Source organism: Pholcus phalangioides, unplaced genomic scaffold (genome assembly GCF_987345545.1).
Source record: "Pholcus phalangioides strain wild (caught in Gottingen) unplaced genomic scaffold, Ppha-v1.0 ptg000024l_1, whole genome shotgun sequence".
Taxonomy (NCBI): Eukaryota; Metazoa; Arthropoda; class Arachnida; order Araneae; family Pholcidae; genus Pholcus; species Pholcus phalangioides.
Window position 1 is genome coordinate 29,459,417 of NW_028301616.1, and position 21,219 is coordinate 29,480,635.

General features: G+C 35.2%; 1 protein-coding gene across 1 annotated transcript; it reads left to right on the plus strand.

Annotated features, from left to right (window-relative positions):
- The first annotated feature begins 1,193 nt into the window (after positions 1 to 1,193).
- On the plus strand, positions 1,194 to 18,565 carry eEF5 (eukaryotic translation elongation factor 5). Its single transcript, XM_089251377.1, has 5 exons — positions 1,194 to 1,345; positions 11,077 to 11,261; positions 13,478 to 13,582; positions 14,784 to 14,921; positions 17,162 to 18,565. The coding sequence occupies exons 2-5, from the start codon at positions 11,097 to 11,099 to the stop codon at positions 17,219 to 17,221; spliced, it is 468 nt and encodes a 155-aa protein (XP_089107503.1). The 5' UTR covers positions 1,194 to 1,345; positions 11,077 to 11,096; the 3' UTR covers positions 17,222 to 18,565.
- The last annotated feature ends 2,654 nt before the right edge of the window (positions 18,566 to 21,219 follow it).

Below are 21,219 nucleotides of genomic sequence, written 5' to 3' on the forward strand. Positions count from 1 at the left end.
CGGAAGAGCAGAGGATCTATGAAATCTGTCAACAATTGGAAAAGATGCAACGGATTCTTTGATGTTCATTGAACTAAAAAAATGAATTTTAAAATCATTTTGTTTTCGATAATTATAAATAACACAAATAATTATATTCATAATTATTACATTTTTCAAGGATAAAAAAATAAAAGAAAACGAGAAAATGACTGCCATCGGTTAAACTCAGATTAACGGAAATTGTAACATAACTAATCAATAATTGTGAACTCTTCATAAAATAACAACCGATGGGCGCTGCTACGATAGCGTGATCGCTAGAGGCATGGCGTGATATACGTAGCGACAATCTTCGAGCGGACTGGGTTCGAATCCGACCTGTGCCATAATGATTATTATGTTTTCCCCTTCCGTCTCTTCGAATAGCGCCATCTATGTTCTGTTTGCAAATGGTCATTTTTTGTCGTTTCCAAAATGGACGAAATGACAATTTTATCACGTCATGTTTGATACATTTTATGACTTCCGAAAACGTTTTTATTGACGTCGGGCGACAACTTGGGCTGTTCTCTTTCACTCTTGTAAGAAAGATACATCATATGTGAGGGAAAAAAATCACTATCAAGTTATACAAAAAAAACCACAAGAAAAAAAATTGTAAAATTACAACAAAGCTTCGGGATGATCAGGTGAGAGAAAAGAAAACAGAATGAATTCGTTTGAATTTCATTCCACTGGTGTTTGGACGCAATATTACGTCCTTTGATCCTAAAGTGATAAATCAATCATCACACCTGCACGCATGGTTGAAGAAACTGACGGCAGATGTTAGCACTATACAAAACAATCACCGTGCACAGAAAAAAACTTCGCGTTAGGCTCACGACACGTACACACACACACATTCCGGCCTGTCCCAATTCATTAGATATCCCATAGCGGAATGTGTACGAGGCGCGTGGACTTTCAAGTAGTTGTAGTAGTCAGCTCAGCTCAGCAAGTCTCAAGATCGAAAATCATATTCAAACGTATATGGAAACGAAATATACGAAACCTTCAAAATTTTAAAAAAAATGAAGTTTGTCGAATAAATTTAAATAGTTTTACTCTCGTAAGAGAGAGAGAGACCTTAATTTCTCACGATAATATATTTTTTTTCATAAAATTTAATTAATTTTATTTATTTATTTTTTTCTCTCGGGGCAGGTCTTGAGTGAGTGCGTGCGGTGGTGCAACGTTCACAGCACCGCGTGCGTACCAGCCTCTCTTTTTCCATCCATTCTCTCCTGTGCATTGGTGGGTCATATGAAAACAACATAAATCTGTTGTCTTATTATTCGTATCTTTGTTTTTTTGTTCAACGGTAGGTAAAACCGATTCCTATTTATTTTTTTTGTTTCAGTGTCGTTAAAATTCACGGTTTTAACATGAACATGTACATGAAGGCGAGCTTCCGTTCGCACCGCCTCATGTGTCGAATTCCGTGGGGGTCCGGCTTCACAGGCAACTTGCCATGTCAACATGGCCGCACTCGCGTTAAGCCTAGTGCTTATCACGTTCGTGGGGGAATAACTAGGCGTCAGCTGCTGCTCGTGTAATTGATGCCGTTCTGGGCTCATTTATTAACTGTTCTAGATTCGTCCCATAACTGTGCGTTAGGGGGATAACACGTGCATTTACCGGATTAATATACTTTACGTTGGAGTTTTCCCCGTGGACTTCCATCGGCGACACGTGGAACTTGATCTCCTATGTGGGGGCAGGATTTTTGATTTTTCGCATCTGTGCGTGGTTTTTTTGCTATGTGTGGTTATTAGATTGAATGTTCGAAGTTTATATTTCGGTTAATGTATTGAATGTTCGTGAGTAATATTGTTTAGTAATGTATTTGGCGGTGTGGGAATTTGGGTATGGTTGATTTTATTTTTTTTCCCCGGTAGCGTTCATGTTGGAAGTGCCGCTGATGTTTTAGTTTTCCCCAACATAGGGAAATCGGAGCTTAGATGAAGTATAATTTGTGCCGGAAATCCCCTAAGAAAAGTCGGTTTTTATTGAAAATATATGTATGTTTGTTAAGATCAGTGTACTATACTACTTAGAGGTGACTGACTTTGGATGGCGGAAATAATTAGGGGGGGGGATTTTTTTATATTTTAAATATAAATGTTTATTAAGGCATGCGGAATGTGAAGAGATTCAAGAAATTAGTGTTTAAATGAACGGTTTATGTTTCAGTGTATGTTGTGTAGCACACTGCCATCTGTTAATTGCAAGTGATTAACTTTCTTTTTTTCTGTCCTTTGTATGCTGTGTGTATAAGTCATGAGCATACAGGCAATTTGTAGATCCGGCACCACTATTCCGATCTGTAAAAACTGGCGGGGCAAGACTGAAGTTGTTTTAATCGAGTGCTAGCGGATCCAGGTTGGAGGAAGCATGAAGAAAAAAAAAATTCCCTGCTCATTCCAGTATCATTGTCGTGCGGAAAAGAAATGATTTTGCTCGGAATTGGTGATTTCTATGTCCCACATCCAATCGCTTTGCGGCATTTGTGAGCCAATCAGGAAGATTCTACGCCAAAATAAGAAAAGAAATAGGATGCTGTTTCAAAATGTGGCAAACTTGTTAGGTACTCTGAATGATTTTATGACAAACACTGTAGAGGTCTATTTCTAAGAGGTGCTGTTCAATTCCACCTCATCATTCAAGCAGAACATCCTCGCATATTCTAACCCAGACTAATGGGGGGGGGGGGTAAAGTTGCCAAGGGTACCACATAGAGGTAGACTAACTGATTTGACTTTCGGTAATGTACTATTTCCCTTTTCCCCTGTGTATAGGGGTAGATGAAATGAAAACAAAAAAGGATCCACTGAGTGATGCAAGTTTATTTCAAACCTTAATATCCAGAGCTATACACAAGCATTTGTCCTACTGTTTCACCAAACAGTGAATACCCTGCTCTTTGAAGTTCTTTTGCTGAGATTGGAACTACTTTGGAAATTGTACATGATTTTGCTGTACGAGTAAAAGCTGTGACTTTTGAATGTCTTTTTATTTAAGTGGACTAAAAATTTGAAAGTGAATGGTGATAATTTTCCCATTCTTACTCGGACAGCAAAGTCATGGTTAATGTTCAACACTGTTTCTGATCTCAGCCAAGGAGCAGGGTATTCACCGTTTGGCGAAACAGTGAGACAAGTGTTTATGTAGCTTTAACGATTTGATTACATGTGAAATAAATCGTGTCATTTGATGAAGTGACTCCTTTTCTGTTTGTATTTGATCCACCCTTATATATATCAACTTCTCAGTTTTATTAAAGGCAGTAGATAGGTCTATTAAACACTTCCACACTTGAAGCAGGGTTTAAGCTGGATAAAAAAATTCCTTTTGCGAAAATGGGAAAAAGTTTAGCAAAATGCTGCAATGCTAATGTAATGATTGATGGGTGGGCGTCTCGTTGCATACCTCCTTTACGTATTTTTGCAAAAGTGGCTGCTACTTTTTCGCTTTCTACGATTTTCTTTCGTATTTGGCAAAAAATGCGAGCGTAGCTTAAACCCTGACTTGAGTCTAATCACCATCTCGCTGAGAAGCAAGGGATAATTAAAGTTCAAGTAGAAAGAGCAAGAAAAATCTATGAGTTCGAGGATTTTGGGTACGTGGATATAATGAAAGGCAATGTGTGTGTATCCAAAGACCCTCCTCCCTCCTGGAAACTAGAATCCTAGACTGGAAAAGAATTTCTGCTTCACATTTTACGAATCACTGACAGAATCAGACATCTCAGAACCACATCAGTTCCACATCTTTAAGCCAATCAAGAAACTGTCTCTGGTAAGGATCGGTGTGACGTTTTAAAGCTGTAATATATCGAATCCCATGTAGTAGTGAACAAAAACTTTCTGCCACATTGACCTAAACACCTGAAAACTATGAATTGTATAATGTTCTTAACTTTCGTACAATGTAGAAAATGTATCGATGAATTTCTAATGAATTGAGTTTTTGTTGTTGGGTCCTCTGTAGCTGATCGCACGGTGGTTTGGGAACTGACGCAGGCTTATTAAATTGAAGGGGTTGATATAGAAACTATCTGAGTCAACTTTTTCGCAAAATGTTTTTCACTGAATAACATTGTAACTTCCGTTACAATGTTCTTTTAGTGAGTTCCTGCAGAAACTGAAAAATGTTATGCCACTTTGCCAAGTTGCGGTCCTATGTCCTATAATTAGAACAGTGGGCCATTGTTTTCTTCAGATACCTTTGGAAAGGTATGTGTATGTTTCTCACATATAGTGACGCATTCACTAAGGGCGGCAAGTTTAGAGTTATATGGGGAATGAGTGATCTCAAAATTTTTATAGCTTCCCACATATGTGTTAAAACAGCACAGAGCAGATCCGCCTCTGCCTATACAGCGAGGAACTATGTCAGTGACCAAATGAGTGACCTAGACAATTTGTAAGCAAGCGAGTGGACCAAAGGGTGTGCAGGCACATAGGTAATAAGTGACCTATAGTGTGAGCAAGGGATCAGGTCAATGAGTGGCATCGAACGTGGGAGCATGAGTGATGAAAGCAGTGACCTGGAGAGTGGGAGCATGGGAATGACCAAAAAAAGTTACCTAGAGCAGTGTTTCTCAACTGCTGGCTGCGGCCCAGTACTGGGCCCTAACTTTAGTTGCACCAGGGCACGAGTGATTCTCTGTTTCATTTTCCCAATTATTTCTCGTTGGTTGTGTGTAGAGATGTAAAATTCTGAAATAATCTTTCGGAGACTATTCTCTGGGACTACTATTATAAATAACTTCAGAATATTATAAGTTCTTGATGAAAATATTCTTTTATTTGTAATAGTTATATAATATATATATATATATACACATACACATATATACACACACACACCTACCTTGAGAATATTCTCTGGAAAAACTACTTTCATAACTTACTGGGAATATTCTTATAGAAAATAAGAATTCTGAAGTTAATAAGTCCTTCCAGAGAATATTCTTGTAGAGAATATTCTTCAGTTATATATACTGAAATCTTTCCAGACGGTATTATCAAGAATATATGTAATAATATGTATTAGAATAAATAATCTCGATAAATAACTTCAGAATAGTTATTTTTGATAAGAATATTCTCTAGTAATTTATAATAGTCCTTTGAGAGAATATTCTGTTCCGTCTTTTTTCCCGTCAAGAAGACAATGAATATTGAAGTTTGTAGACTACAATATTGAAGTTTGAAAGTAAGAAAATGAAACCAACATGGCTGAATTGCACTACTTTTTTAAAGAAATGTGTGATACACAGAATTTATCTGAAGTTATAAAAAAAACGAAATATAATTAACCAAACACTAAAATATTTATAACCAAACTTTTAAAACCTCTTATCATGACTTGGAGAATATTCTCGAACTAAAAGGTTTTGTTGTAAATGTTTCAGGCAATGAAAAACTGATTTATATTTCACAATATAAACAAAATTAGTAAAACAATTTAAATTACTTAAAAGAAAAATTAATATTCTTGATCATTCTCCAATTTTTAAATCCAGGAAAATTCTCAAAATATTCTAGTTCTCCAAGAATATTTTTACCTCGCATCTCTAGTTGTGTGTATGACTGGGCCTTTCATTTACGCAAAAGAGATTTACTGGGCTGCGAGCTTCTAAAGGTTGAGAATCACTGACTTAAAAGTATTTGTGGGGTGTGTTATAAAATGTGACTTAGAAAGAGTGAGCAAGTGCCTGAAACAGTATACAAATATTTGAATGGACCGATTGAATGATCTTGGGAGTGTGTGAGCATTGGGGGAACAAGTGACCAAAGGTGTACACAAGCAATGGGTGACAAAAAGAGTGACAGATCAATTTACAAGGGCATGGCAAATCTGAATGAAGAAATTAGACCAACATGTGAGAAGTACGGCAAAACTTATGTAGCTCACGGATGGCAAAAACATAAATCACCTCTGCCGCCATGGGTGTTTGACGGAATAACTATTTCATTTCCAGGCAAAAAGCTTTTCAAGTTCAGCATTGAATTGTGCCCCTTTGAAAGTATAGAAATAACCACTCGGACCATTATTTGATAGAACTCTTCAGTTGTTAAATTTATGCACGTCAGAATTCCTTTAGATATTTTCCAGGACTTGATGTGCCTTGCCCCCCCCCCTTTCCATATCGGCAGACATGCTGATATGAATTCTAAAACATTTTGTGTTAACCTCGGGCTTTTATTTAATAACCTTGTGGAGCAGGACCAGACAAATTCTGGGTGCCAGGTCCTCATGGTGCCTAAAAATTGGTGTTGGTGCCTAAAATTTTTGTGTAGTGCTCAAAATTGTTGAGCCCTGCAGAATTGCTTTTAATTTGTGTGCATTATCTGTATTTAAATAAAAAATTCACCAGTTTTATGTGTTTATTCAAATAAGTTCATTGCAAGTATAAAAAATGGGACAGTTTTATAAAAATCTGGGCACCAAAAAATACTGGAACGTCCTGTGAAAACTTGGTCATGTAATCGCGAATCCTCCAGTTTTCATTCCCATTTTCTTTGTTTCAAAGCATTTCATCATGAGCTAAACTGCACATTTTACTTCTGGGAATCGGCACCCATGCATTTCAGTAGAAATCCTCCAGTATAGGACTCTTGTTAAGAGATCTATCTAGCTCATGGTTGGAAAAATTCTAGGTCGCCATGCCGATTAGAAAATTGACACTAGCACCTTGAAATTTTCTAAAGGTGGTTGCTAAATTGGAATAAATTTCTAAATTGAAGTCTTGGGACATAATTTTCTGATTTTATTACCCTGCATCTTTTAACGTGGGAAAACATTGTTTAAAACTGATTTTCTTGTGTAAAATACCATGTTTGGCTTCTAAGTAATTGGGTTAATGTCCAAATATTTCTCGATTTGCTATGCCCTGATTTACTTATTTTTCCTCCATAACGAACAGCTGCATATTTTATGTTTTAATATTCTTTTCCTAAACCATTAACTAAACAAGAATAGGCAAAAGAACCATGGCAGTGTCTGACACCATTGTGGTTATTTTTCGGTCGCAGTGCAAGCCTAATTTCAGGTCCCTGCCGTTGAATTGGAAATGCCAATTGGTCCATTGAACTATTCATTTCATCAGCAATGAAATCCTCTGCTATATTTGATTCAGTCCCATTAGATGCTACCAGAGTTACCCAAGCATGGCTGCATTGCCTATATTTGTGGCAGTACTGAGTGTTGATTTCGGGTTTGGGCCTGGTGTTTTTGGTGTCATTCTCTTCGTTATTTAGTAGTCTACACATTCGTTCTTGGTTTTTCTTATTTTGGTTGAATTTTGCACTCAAATATCTCAACGTTTTGAAAAAATTGGGAATTGTTAATTTTTTTTTTAATTTTACAGCCTTGTATCTTTTTAAACATTTAAGATAGACTCCATTTTTAAAATGACAGCACATGTTTAGTTCACTGAAAATTGGATAAGTAGTTTCTGAGATATGATCCTGTTTATAGACATGTGCGCAGAATCCAAAAACTCAAATTGTTGGTTCATTTTGCGCATGTGTGAGGTCAGGCTGCCACAAATACAAAAATTGTTCTAGCACAAACTTTCATCTTTCCTCTAAAATGGGACCAAGATTGCATCATCTCTATTTCAGAAAGGAGTTATTTAAGTTTGAAATTACTTTGACAAAAACTATCACTCCTTTCAATGTGATTGCCTCCCCCACTCGGCATCAATTTTAGACATTTTCACATCAACGGTGTAAATCTTTATCACAAGTGAAAAAAACCATCATTCAGAAGTCTTTCTATTTCAGAACAAATTTTTTCTGAGAAATGCTATTATGCTAAAGATGCTTATGGGGGTTCTATATTTGATGCAGTGATAAAATTCATTCTAAGAAAAGGGTTGGGAAGAGATAAGCAAAACAGCAGGAAGGAAGAAAGGGGTGTTCTGTGTGATGCTATAACTTTTATTGCGCGTATTTGATACAGAGCCATTTTAGCTAAGTTTTCATGCCTGACCTAAAATACATGCCTAATCTGTCTTATATGCTATGCACTATAAGATTTGTCAAACCTTGATCTTAATTGCTTAATATGTTGCGAGTGGTAGTACTGAGATTGCCCCAAAGCAGAACATTCTGAAAACAGCATTGCATGTCACAATAATCAGTGCTGCTTCAGCATAATCGGCAAGAATTTTAGGAAAAGTGTAGGAAACACTGGAATTTTACCGTAGAACATTTCCAGTTAGCTAGGGGCGCATTGTAGAACAATAAAACATTGTTTTGGGGCAGAGATTTCAGTCCAACCTTGTCTGACTGAAATTAAAAACTCCTTGAACTTCCATTACAAAGAAGTCCCAAAGCGGAATACTTTGCATTGTTCTGCAACGAGCCCTCAGCTGACTGGAAATGTTCTGCAGTAGCACTGGTTGTTCTTTACAGCATATTCTGCTTTGGGTAAAAAAAGTGTGTGAGAGTGTGTAGTATCCTTTGTTAGATTTGTAAAACAGAGGAAAAAAAATTGGTGTTCCAATCTTTTCTTCTCGTCTAATTTAAGTTGGCGAAAAATTTTGTAATGGGGGGGGGGGAGTAAAAAGTGATGAAGGATGTGTAAGTATATTAGGATTATCTTGTCCTTAGGGGTTTAATATTATGCCAGTGTTGCTTTTAAAAGTAAGAATAAAAACAATATTATATAGCTAAAAATCCTCCGCTAAGTACAACTAGTCTTTTGTAGAAACCAGTAAGATAAGAAAAAACTCAGAGGTGACTTGTAGGGGGGAGTTATTAAAGACTGTAAAATAAAAATTATTATTGTCATATATGATGGGATGACTGTCAAGAAAACATTTCACTGTATATTTGTGGGAAAAGGCAGTTTTATTCAATTAAAATTAAAATTGGGACATCTTTATGACAATAATTCAAAGGAATCTTTGAATCGGTATAAAGGTTCAATTCTAGTATTGTAGAAATCAATTGAAAAATATAGATTGCCAGATCACTTGCTTGTATTAGACACGGGCATCCACTTCTTGAAATTGACTTGCCTGCAACCCATCAGGCAAGTAGAAAAATTGACATTTGCGTTTAGTTTTTTGAGGTCCTATAGCAGAATTGAAGTCTTATGACAGCACAAAATTATCTGAAATTATATCTGTCTGCAAGTATAGAAAGGGGTTCCCTAAGTAAGTCCTGCACGAGTCGAGAAATACATTGACATTTTTGATTAACAAAATTTGTTCAAAAACTGTATTATTTTAATACCTGAAATTTCGCTGGTACTTAAATATTTTTTTTCCAATTTAAGCTCTGGTAGAAATGTACACTAATGTAATATGAGAAACAAGTAACTTGGTTTACGAGTGTTTTGTAAGATCAACCAAGATTTTTTAATTCTGTAAATGAGTTGACATCTTGTGACAAGTGCTTGTACATACATAGCTTGTTCCAAAAGTGTCGGACTATAATTTTTCGTGCATGAACAAACGAAGTGCATGGTGTGCACATATATATACATACATTTATATATGTGATCTTAGTGCACGTGCTTGATTTCTTGATTAAGGTGAGTCACATTTTTGTTTTTGACAATGGTAGGAAAAACTTGAACGCATTAATCGCATACTATATATATAATCCTGCCAATTACAACTCAGAGTATTTTGGTTTTATCCCTGGGTGTTGGTTGTACACTACGTTGCCTACTTGTGATTAACCAAGCCACTGAAGTCATAGAAGACAATCAGCATGACTGACATTGCATCTCCTCAAGACCTCTTTCTAATCAGATCGCGGCCCGTGACTTGTCTCAATGAAGAGCGGTGAATGAATAAGCATGTGATCGAAGACCGGGCTATGTTGGAAATATCATCTGAAGACAAAATTGTCAATCAAAATGGAATGAACGGATCCAATGTTGATGCTGGTTTTCATCAATTTCTCTGATCATAATTTGATGATCTTACATTACTGTAGTTCCCACTTGGTCAATAATGATTGTGTGTAATTTCTGGATGTTGAGGGCCTACCAGAACGTGCTTCATCTTTTATCAATGTGTGACCATTTTTGAAGCGGTTATACCACTCCTTTGTGTGGCGTCCATTTCTTCATCTTTGAAGGTCGGTTGAATCTTGTGGATTGTTTCCACGCTTAAATCACCAAGCTTCACACAAAATTTAATGCAGTAGGAAAGTTTTTCTTGCCATTTTGTCAAAAATGAAAATGCAATGGCCGCTCACATTTCCTCATTCATAGGTGGTCTGCCGCTGGCAATGGGTAGCTTTTGCAGGTAGCAAAAATTCAAGAATGTGAGGGTCGGGTATATATGTGCACCAAACCACACTTATTACAAAAAAAAATCCTCCTTGGTGAGGTTTAGGACAAAAGAGCTTGACAAATCACAAATATCTACGCACCAAAACGATTTTTTTAAGAGCGTAAATTTTTCCTTGTAAGAAAAAGAGCTTCAAAAATGTTTTTCCCTGGAAATAATTGATCCTTTATGTTGGTAAATATGCTGATGAAATTATGAAACTTTTGCGCTGACTCAATTTAGTAATCACACATGGAAAAATTTAGGTGCCTATACCAATTTTTCTGTTGCCTTGGCGACCTGGCGTTTAACCCTGTACCGATTCTTCTACCTAATATTGGGGGATTCAGAAAGAATCGTTTGATTTCAAAATTGTATTTTTTTTTTTTATTAAAAACAATGTAAAATAATAGTGATTATTATACAACCAGCCCAATGAATTTGCACATGGTGACTTTTTGTACTACTGTTTATCGTGGAATAGATGATTCTTTCTGAATCGCCGTGTACTTTATATTCATAACATGTTGCCGATGTCTGTGTTTTAGAAAATTACTGTTGTATCGTATCCAATTTTTATTGGAAGTAAAATTTAGCAATAGCAGTAATTTTTGTTTAATTTTATATTTTGTGCATTTGATGAAAAGCGGAGTCTTTTTTTTTTTTTTTTTTTTTTTTTTTTTTTTTTAAATGTGAATTCCCTCTCTACATGTTTCTGTAATAAAAATGATTTTGAATATTTCATGCAGCTATCCAGAACTGTATCACAATGGAAGGAGATGAAGATTATACTGCAGCTAACGCTGGTGCTTCAGCTACTTACCCAGTTCAGTGTTCCTCACTGCGTAAAAATGGATTTGTAATGTTGAAGGCACGTCCATGCAAGATTATGGAAATGAGCACCTCCAAAACTGGAAAACATGGACATGCTAAAGTAAATGCTGTCACATTTGCAAATTTAATTTTTCAGTTCAATGATTCGTAGTTTGTTTATTCCTTTGATGAAAATTGTAACAATCCTCGAATGAATCCATATATTTCTGTTCATGAGTTTGTGAATGTTTTTCTTTTTTTTTAAAGTGCTTATGTGAAATATTTTATAACTTATTCAGATATTATTTGTTAATGGCCTGGAATCAGTAATATAATTACAATTAAAGAGTAACGTCATTGTGCAACAAGGTAAGAGCTTTTGCAATGGTGGAGTAAGATGTTTTTGGCACTTTATAGAATTTCTATACTTACTGCATGAAAAATTTCAGGTATCGTTTTTTGTATGTTCATAAAATTATGAGGTATATACAAGGCTGCCAACTTTCCTGATTTAGCCCAGCAATGCCAGATTTCATATTTTCGGGACTTTTAGATTATGAATTCATATTGTTTTCAATTATTGCTATCAACTTTAAAGAATAAAACCTTAAAAAATTGTTATTGTTCTATACCCTAGTGCAGACCTGCCAACTCTCCGGATTTGTTAAAAATTTCTCCTGATTTTGGCAGAAAATTAGATTTTACGCGAGCTTTCACGTTGTCGTGGCGTCAATGATTACCATTGTCGTTAGGAAAAACATCCATAGATGACAGCCGTAGTCATTTCCATCGAGCAGCCGTGAAAAAAGTCTGACTGCATTTAAGCAACTGGCAAAGACGCGATTTCGTTTTCGTAGCGTTTATCGGCAATCATTTATCAGGGACATGACCTTGGTTGCCGAAGTTCCTGTATAATCGTTATTGTATTCCATTAACACCCGTGCAGTAAACACGTTTTTTTTGTCCGCAGCTTTGTAATATTTGAATTTTTTTAATCGTTTCTTCTGATTAAACATCTTCGGAAAGAAATATAAAACTTTAAGCTATATACAGCTAAATATATAAAGCTTTCAAGAATTCATATACCCAAGATTATCAATCACTGATAGCATCCACGAAAGGAAACACTTATAATTTATTAACAGTATGTAGATTCTCTATTCCGCATGGAAAGACTGACATGGAATTATATTCTTCTCAGGGGCAATGCAGAACCTGCCTTGGGGGGGAAGAATGTAACTTTTTCTTAATTTACTAAAAAAAAAAAAAAATTGTTTTCGAAATTTTTTTTTATGAATTTTTTTTTGATCGAGTCTATGAGTGTCGGGGGGGGGGGTGTTACCCCCCTCGGGAGAATTTCTGAATTTCAAAAGTTGGCATGTCTGGTAGTGACATCATACCCCCTAGACTATGCAGTAGCCTGCATGAAAAGTGGTTAAAGTCCTCTAAATCTGTGAATGTAAACAAACGTGGCAGTTCGTTCACGTTGATAAAAATTTTTTTATAAACATGTTTAATCTTATAACGGCTGGTAGATGATTCATTCGCCATATTTTCTTTGTAATACTAGGCTGACTATATTTCATAGCGGAAATTTAAAAATTGGGATCTATATTCCAGAAAATTTGAGGCATAGTCAGTTGTGGGAAAATTCTTTGATTTGTTGCAGGAAATTGAGGGGGGGGGGGCTCTTATAAATCTTGGTCAATGTAACATGTAAAAATGACCAGTTATCGGTAATTCATGGACATTCATCGAAATTCATCATTGAAAAAACTAGATATTTCTCTATAATAGTTGGACACTAAATGATGAAAAATATGGCTGTTTCATCAACCATGGGTAATATGGTCACGTTATGTGTTAATACTTATTTTGATTCTTATTATGCCCATGTGAAAAAAATTTAAATATTGAAGGGTACATTTGCTGGATTTTTGTAAGAATCTTTGTAGCTGGTCTGGATAAATTTTTAGAAATGTGGACTTAGTGGAAGATTTTGTGCATGCATTTAAATATATTGACCGTTTATGCATGAGAAGATTGTGAATAAAAAGATAAGATTAGGAACAAACTTTTTTTTAACCAGAAATTAGTTAAAATTTATAAAAAAAAATTCAATATAATTTAGGCCATTTCCATTTAATTTAATATTTAAAAAATAAGGATGCTTTCAAAAAATTCAGATTTTAAACATTTTAAAAGAACTGTTATTTAAATTATCTCTTAAAGTAGGGAGCGCAAAATAATGTTTGTGATATCAACTGTTACTTCAATATAGGTTTTCTGTTTTCTTGTTTATATCTGGTTTATCTTTGTTTTGACTCTGATCTCTAGGTTCATCTTGTAGGCCTTGATATTTTCACTAATAAGAAGTATGAAGATTTGTGCCCTTCTACTCATAATATAGATGTACCTAATGTAAATCGTTGTGATTTTCAAGTAAGTTTTTTTTCAAGTGTCTGTCACATAACTTCGGTTATTATGTGCTAGTAGAAGTACCTATTGAGCTTTTGAGATGAAGGTTCTCTGTATAGGCAATCAATATCTTAAAGAATAAAAAAAAATCCCTTATTTGTGATACTAAAATCATTTTTATGTGTCGAACAGGATTGGGTTTTGATGTCAAAAACCTAAACGAATGCTTCTGGATGTTTTGAACACAATAGGTATATGTAACATGAGAAACTCACTTTTTTACATATTACATTTTATTTTTAAACATTGATTTAATAAAATAAAACAAAATACTAATTTTAATTTCTAGACCACCATTTCTATTATATCACTAGGCCACTAGTGATCTAGAGTGCTGTTCCAGATCACCGCTGCATATTCCCACTTCGTTAAGGGGTTCCCAGCATATTTTCAGATCAGTCAAGGGTAGCACATATGCGAATCACTTCACTGGCCTTTTTTTTTTCCTCCATTACCTTTAATATACCCATCTAGCATTTGTACTTAGGAAAAGAAAGCACATAAATTTTTTTCCCCATAGAGTTGGGAAGAAAAGCTCCCTTGAAAGTCGGCTTGAAAATTATTTTTCTCATATCGGTATGCATATTTTTTCCATGTCCAAAGTGGTCGTTGTTCGGAGGTTACCTGTTATGCTGTCTAAGGGACACATTCAGTTCCAACAAAATGTGGATGTTGGAGGACGTTTTACTGTATCTGCAAAGCGAAGGAGGATCTAATTGTTGTTCATCTGAAAAATATTTATCTCGTCAAATCTCGATATAGCAATATGCTGTGGACCAAAAAATATTGTTGTAAAGGATTTATCCTTTTATCTTTTATCAATAGGGTAGCAGAGTTTAACATTAGGCATTTCCAAACAACGCTTGAAAAAATATTGTTGTATAGGGATTTATCTCTTTATATTGAGTATCGTTGTAGAGTGTACTGTAATTAGTACAGATGATGTCGTATCTGACAGTCAAATGGTAGAGTTGCATAAATTAAAGGGGGAAAATATAGGCACCAGAGCCAAACTTCTTGAAAGCCCTTGTTTAAAAAACTGTCAAACCTTTATTTTTCCGGAACTTATCCATATAGGGTGATTGAACAGCCATTCTTTTGTGATCTGAAATGTGAATTGATTGGATTATTTATAAGCCTCATTCATTTTTCCCTTTTTTTGCAGTTAATTGATATAAGTGATGATGGATTTGTTACTCTAATGAATGATAAAGGAGAGACCAGGGATGATCTCCGACTTCCAGAAGGAGAACTCGGACAGAAGATCCGTGATGAGTTTGGCAAAGAAGACATAACTGTCATAGTAAGTACATGAATTAAAATTAACATATTTTTTAATGAAGCATTTCTAAATCTTCCTGAACCCGAGGACCAGTAAAATGTCTGAAATGATTTCGCGGACTGCTTGTGTGTGTCCCATATTACAGGACATCCCTTTTAATTTCGGTTCTGACGTTATTTTACATTTGTCCCATTTTTTCAATGATGCTTTTATTTGAATTTGTAATACTTATTAAAGTTGTGGATTCACAGCATTTTCATAGTGCAGTATATAAATTATATTATAATTATGGCGGAAAATATACTAATTTCACATTTGTCAGATTTCAGTTTTTCCCAGCAGTTTTAATGAAGATTTATGTTTGTGTAAATTTCCGGCAACATTTTTGGTAGTTGGTTGTCCCATATTTTATCTTATTTAAAGATTCCAGTTAACCGTATTTTTCTCAAAATATAGTCATTTGGTCATTCGAGTATTTTTTGGGTAATACATTTAGTTTACTGTTAATTTGTAGCAGCCTGTCATTCCCCCCCCCCCCCCCACGCCGGCGATTTTTGAAGCAATTAAGAAATTACATGTAGGCAATAAATTACATTTTTTGGCAAAAATTTTGTAACGTCACATCCTTAGGGGCCATTCAAGTATTATGTAAGCACATTTTAAGCCATTTTGGCTCTTCCCCCCCCCCCCCCCAAACACATATTGGTGGGATCAGAGATGTACATAGGGGGCGCCCCCAAAATATAATGGTAATTAAAAAAATGTTTTTAATTACCATTATATTGTGGGAGGATCGTGGCAGGGCTTGTGGCCCCCTCCCACGATCAAAATTTTTTTAACTGAAATTTCAGAAGAAAATTCCTTTGTTATCAATTTCTGTTAATTTCAATGTTATTTGAAGGCTATGAACGTAAAATTTATTTTTAATAAATTCATTGCTACTCACCCTCTAAGCCATGTAATGATAAATTGCATGAAGGCCCTTAGCTCAATATGGCCCCTTGGGGTTATCTGATGTGGCTTGCCCTCTTCAAACCTAATTTTGTAAAAAAAAAAATTAACTAAGCAGCAAATCTACAGATCGCCTAAGTGTCCCTAGTACAATTCCAGAACATTTAAGCGGCCCATAGCCCATTTTCAGATCACTTAAATGACCCGGGACACAGTTCCAGAACAATTAAGCAATCCGTGACACATTTAGAGATCCCTTGAGGGCTATGTGATGTAGTTTTAGAGCACTTAAGTGGCCACCAGTACGATTCTACATCACTCATGTTACCCGCGTCACATTCTCAGATTATTTAAGTGATGCATGACACAGTTCCAGAGCACTTAGCGCACCAGAGCGGTCTAGATACATTTCCAGATCATGTGGATCCGCAAAAAATTTAAGACATCACTAAAGTGGCTCTGTAGTGGCTTGATGTATAGTGGACCTAAGTATGAAGGTACATTTTTAATTGAACCGATATTGATGTACTAATATTAATTACAATGGTTGAATAGTTTATCATTCAGTGAGAATTAAATTGATTTGACTGCTGACCACCCATGCCATCACGAACCACCTGCATTCTGCAGACCATAGGTTGAGAAATGCTGTTCCAATGCCGTTTTGTAATTTTGTTCATTGCATAATTGTTTTAAAATTCATGATCTGTGGAATACTAGTTCAGGTTGATAGGTTCCCTTACCTGTATTGCCGTAAGTTCGGCGAACTGAAAAGCACAATATTTGTGATAAGACTGGTTTTTTTTTAGTGAGAATTGGTGTTTATTTTCTGGGAGGCCAAATTGAGCTCATCTTTTTTGAAATGGTGCATGTAATTAACCAGGCAGAAAAATTTGTTTGTGGTTTTTTTTTTTCAGAAATATATTCCATAGTTAATGGGAAAGTCTAAATCGTCAAGCCATTTCGATTTTTCAGGATATTTTGAATATTTATCAGAGAGATTTTTAATATTTGTTTGATTTTCTTCATGGCCTGACAAATCCTAAACACTATGTTGCCATGATGACTAGAAAATCTATATTGGCGTGTATAATTTTCTAAATGCTGTTGCTAAATTAGTCTAAGGATTACATAAAATTTTCTGATTTGTCTTTTAACCTGAGCAAAGTAAAAGTAAACATTATTTAGGACTTATAATTAATTTGGCTAGCTTCTAAATATATTTTCGATTTGTCAAGCTCTGATTTATTTTGTCATTAGGTAATAACCAATTGAAAGAATTCATTAATTATACTTTGTCTCATTTTTAGGTGACTGTTTTGTCTGCTGTTGGTGAAGAAGCTATAGTTGCATGCAAGAATGCCAGTTAATTTCCCTGCTGTTGGAAATTAGGGGATGAAGCATCTAAATTTTTTCATTAAAGCTGCGCTATAAAAAAATATCTAAAGAGTGTATTCATTTATTCTTTTTGTAACGAAAAAAAATCTAAAAACTAGTTTGAAGAAAAAATGAATTCTATTTTCTAGGCCCTTCTTGAATAGTTGAGTAACTGCGTAAAGCCAAAAAATAAAAAGCTTTTAATTACAAGATTAAAAGCCAAACGTGATGCTTTTACTTGCAAAATTATTAAAAATCTGAATTATTGATACTGATGTTTTTGAATGGATGTAAGAAATTAAAAGAAAATCATATCCAGGTACACGAAAAAAAAAAAAAAAATCTGCATATTTTGAATTGTTAATCTGGTGCTAAATGCGTAACCATTAATTATACAATATTTCTTGTGAATTTGCAGACGTTTTTCTGCTACCAATATCATGTGACTTTATCAGGCTCTCTGAATTGGTGTTCTTGTGCATCTAAATGCTACGACATTAAACACTCGTCTTTGTGATTGTCTTTTTTTCAAGATACATTGCTTACGATTTGATTGCAATTATTCATAAAGGGGCTTTTTTTTTTCTTTCTGTGATTATTTTGAATTTGTGGGATGGGCTGCACACGTTGTTAGATCTTGACAACGCAATATTTTAAGTTATCCCTGTTTTTATAATTGTTTTTTTTAAGAAAAACCCTCCCATAAAAAAAGTCGCCGTTGTGTGGGGCTGAATATTCATTGATGTTACACGTGATGTTTAAAGTGTGCTAGTTGTAATATTGCACATATGTAAAGTACTTGTGTTGCTGTGTGAGATGTCGGTCATGTTTTGAGGAATCTGACTTGGCATTCTTAAATTTTTCTTTTTTAATATAAGATTGTATTGATTGAAAAAATTAATTTTGTGTAACGTGTTTTCTCCTCGGATCCTTTTGATGTGACGTGTTAGGGAATTGCATCCTATATTGGACATTTGAGTCTATTTTGCCGCACTGGTTGTCACTTTATAGTTTAAGAAACGGACAGATTCACAAACATTAAATTATGCGAATGATTTTTGTTTTGGCTTATGGCATTTTTTAAAAGCAATTATACATGGCATTGTTGCTATATAGTATGCAGTTTTTCGATTTAATTTCATGGTTTTTTCAAACATCATTCCGTTATGCATACTGTTGTAACATGTACAGGCTTTGTTCTTCAGCTTTACCGTCATGAAGGATGATGTATCATAAAACTTATATATTTGGGAAGTTTTTCAAGGAAAAAAAAATTCTGAGTATCAGTGTATGTTGGTGGGTAAATGGCGTTGTAATAAACTAATGTCAATTTTTAATTTGCTGGTTTTTTTATTTCCCTGCATCTCATTTTCCTTGCTGATCCGTTATGCTAAATTAAATTTCAAGGATTATATATGAAGTGATGCATGTGTTGACCAGAAGATTCGCATCAACGTGAAATATTTTTTTTTTGTTTTGATGAGCAAAGTATGATGTGCTTTAATTATTCGAATCATTGTTTGAATTCAATTTATGAGAATATTTCTAAGAAAATTTTAAAAAATGGACTCTAGAAAGTTTTCTTTTACTGTCTACTGTCGTCACTTAAATTGTTTTATGAAATTTAGTTTGAAACTCTTCCCTTAAATTTTCAAGTATAATTTGTGCAAGGTTGTTCAACCCATTTCTCGAGGTGGCAGAACAAACCATTTCTAACATTTTACATTTTATTTTAAGATATATTCAATCATCTTTTACCACTGAACATTAGGTGTACTAGTTAGTGTATGTATTCGAAGTGTGGTGCAAGACTTATTTATTTTGACACAGAAGGTGAATTTATTTTCCAAAGTCAATGAATTAGCCATAAGCCCCAAAGCAGAATGTTTTGCATAGTTATTACAGGTAAATGTTTTGTGGTAAAAATTCCTATTTTCTATAGCTTAGAATTCTTCCAGATTTCGGCATATTCTTTGGCGGGGGTCATAAGCAAAGGTAGACTTGAAGTGGGGATGAAAGGTGACATCAAATTCAACTACTTGAAATACCAGGCTGACTCATTCGCTAACTTTAAACAAAAGTGTGACGTCAGTATTATGGCTTTGCCCATTGTTGTTGAACGATTTTCAAGAAATCACTTGGGGGCGGAAAACCTGTTCGCTCAAAGGTTACGAGTCTGCTCTCCTTATAGGCTTTCATCGTTCAGATCACCACCCGATGAATTTTTGTTGCTTATACAATTGTAAATTTTATTTTGCAATAAAATATGGCTCGCACAAGATGCTGCCGATTTCGAGGTCAATTGTCGAGCTTGTAATACCGGGACAGCGAATGTAAGGCTGATGGAAAGTAGGTGGCTAGTCCTACCCCCAAATGTTCGATATACATGGGATAGGTCTATTCCTTAAAGTTCCGCTTCCGAAAGAGATTTTTGGCTACGGCCTTGAACGGACTCGTTATTCGCAATGAATCTATTAACACAAGTTCGAAAAACATGTTACTCTCTTTAGAACTGTTTTTCGAAATAAAGGCAAAGTATACGCCTCGGACAATAAAATTACCTTGGCGTTTCTGAACCCAAGGACCAGTAAATTGTCTGAAACGATTCGACGGACCAGATGGGTCCTGTATTTTTCATTCATTTATCCCGTTTTTTCTACGACAATATTCTCAACTCGCATATTTTTCAGGTTTAACGTTTTCTCAATTTCTAGCGATTACCGCAATTGGGAATTTTGCTGACTTACGCCTACATTTTTTGACAATTGGTAACATCCCGTGTTTTATCGTATTTAATATCTCAATGAAATGCCATTTGAATATTTTTCGTCAAATGCGTTTCACACAATTTTAGCAGTAATTAGTGAATTTGTAAAAAAAATTTTTGGCGATAATTAGTGATATCCCGTATTTTCCTTGAGGTATGGTGAACTTAGTATGGATAGTAATTGCTATATCCATTACAACTGAATAAGTTTTCAAGTTACTATTGAATTATCAAGTCTGTTTCTCTACGGACCACAAGTTGAGACGCTTCTCTAAAAGATATTGGGTTACCAGATTCGAAAACCGTATATAACAGATGTGAGCAAACAATGGTATTTTCAAAATGGATGTTGCAGTTTCTTTCCGGAATTTTTCTTCGGACTGCCTTTTTTGTATTATCCTGAAGCATCTGCCCTGCTTGGAGGCAATTTGGGTGCTGGTGCGTGGGAAAAGAAATATTCGTATCAATGAAGAGATGTTTCGCAGAGTGGGAAAAATAAAATTTCGGAAACCCCTGAAAAGGGTGAATTTTCTAAAACGTAGATATAACAAGAAGACCGCAGTGTGGGGGGGGGGGGGTCTGCCCCCCCGAAATGGGAACGACTGGAAAAAGGTGGCAATATCTATTCTATCACTTTCTCTCCTCCGAACGAAACTTTTTGATATGGGCCTGCATATCCAATATTGCTATAGATATGGTGGCTAATATGAGGTGGGCCAAGGTGAAGTATTTCCGGGAACGCAACCAAAACTGTTGAAAAATCTGCAAAACATTTTGCAGTGGGGGGTGGGTGGCAGAATCATTTGTTCACGCAAATAGTAACGCAAAATCGCCTTGAAGTACGAATGAGAAAAAAATATCTAGCTCCTCTCTAGTTTTTTATGGACAGTATGCACAGCAGATGCCAACTGTGCATCAGTGTTCGAGGAGGTTACATTTCATACTGAAGAACTCTTACCTTACCCTTATTTGCAGCAGAACGAGCACTTTTCTCTCGTAACTGTTTACAATTGCTATAAGAAGCATCTTTTTTTTCGCCGCGTGGTGATCTTTCCCGTTTTGCATGATAGTAAAGTTACTTCAGGATGTCTATCGTGAGGTATGACGAAAAATAACACTTCCTTAGCATTTGTCACTCAGTATACATACGGTTCACGCATCAAAATTAAATTTTACTCCAAATTTTAGTATTTTTAATAGCTATTGCTCAACAAAAAAAATTCC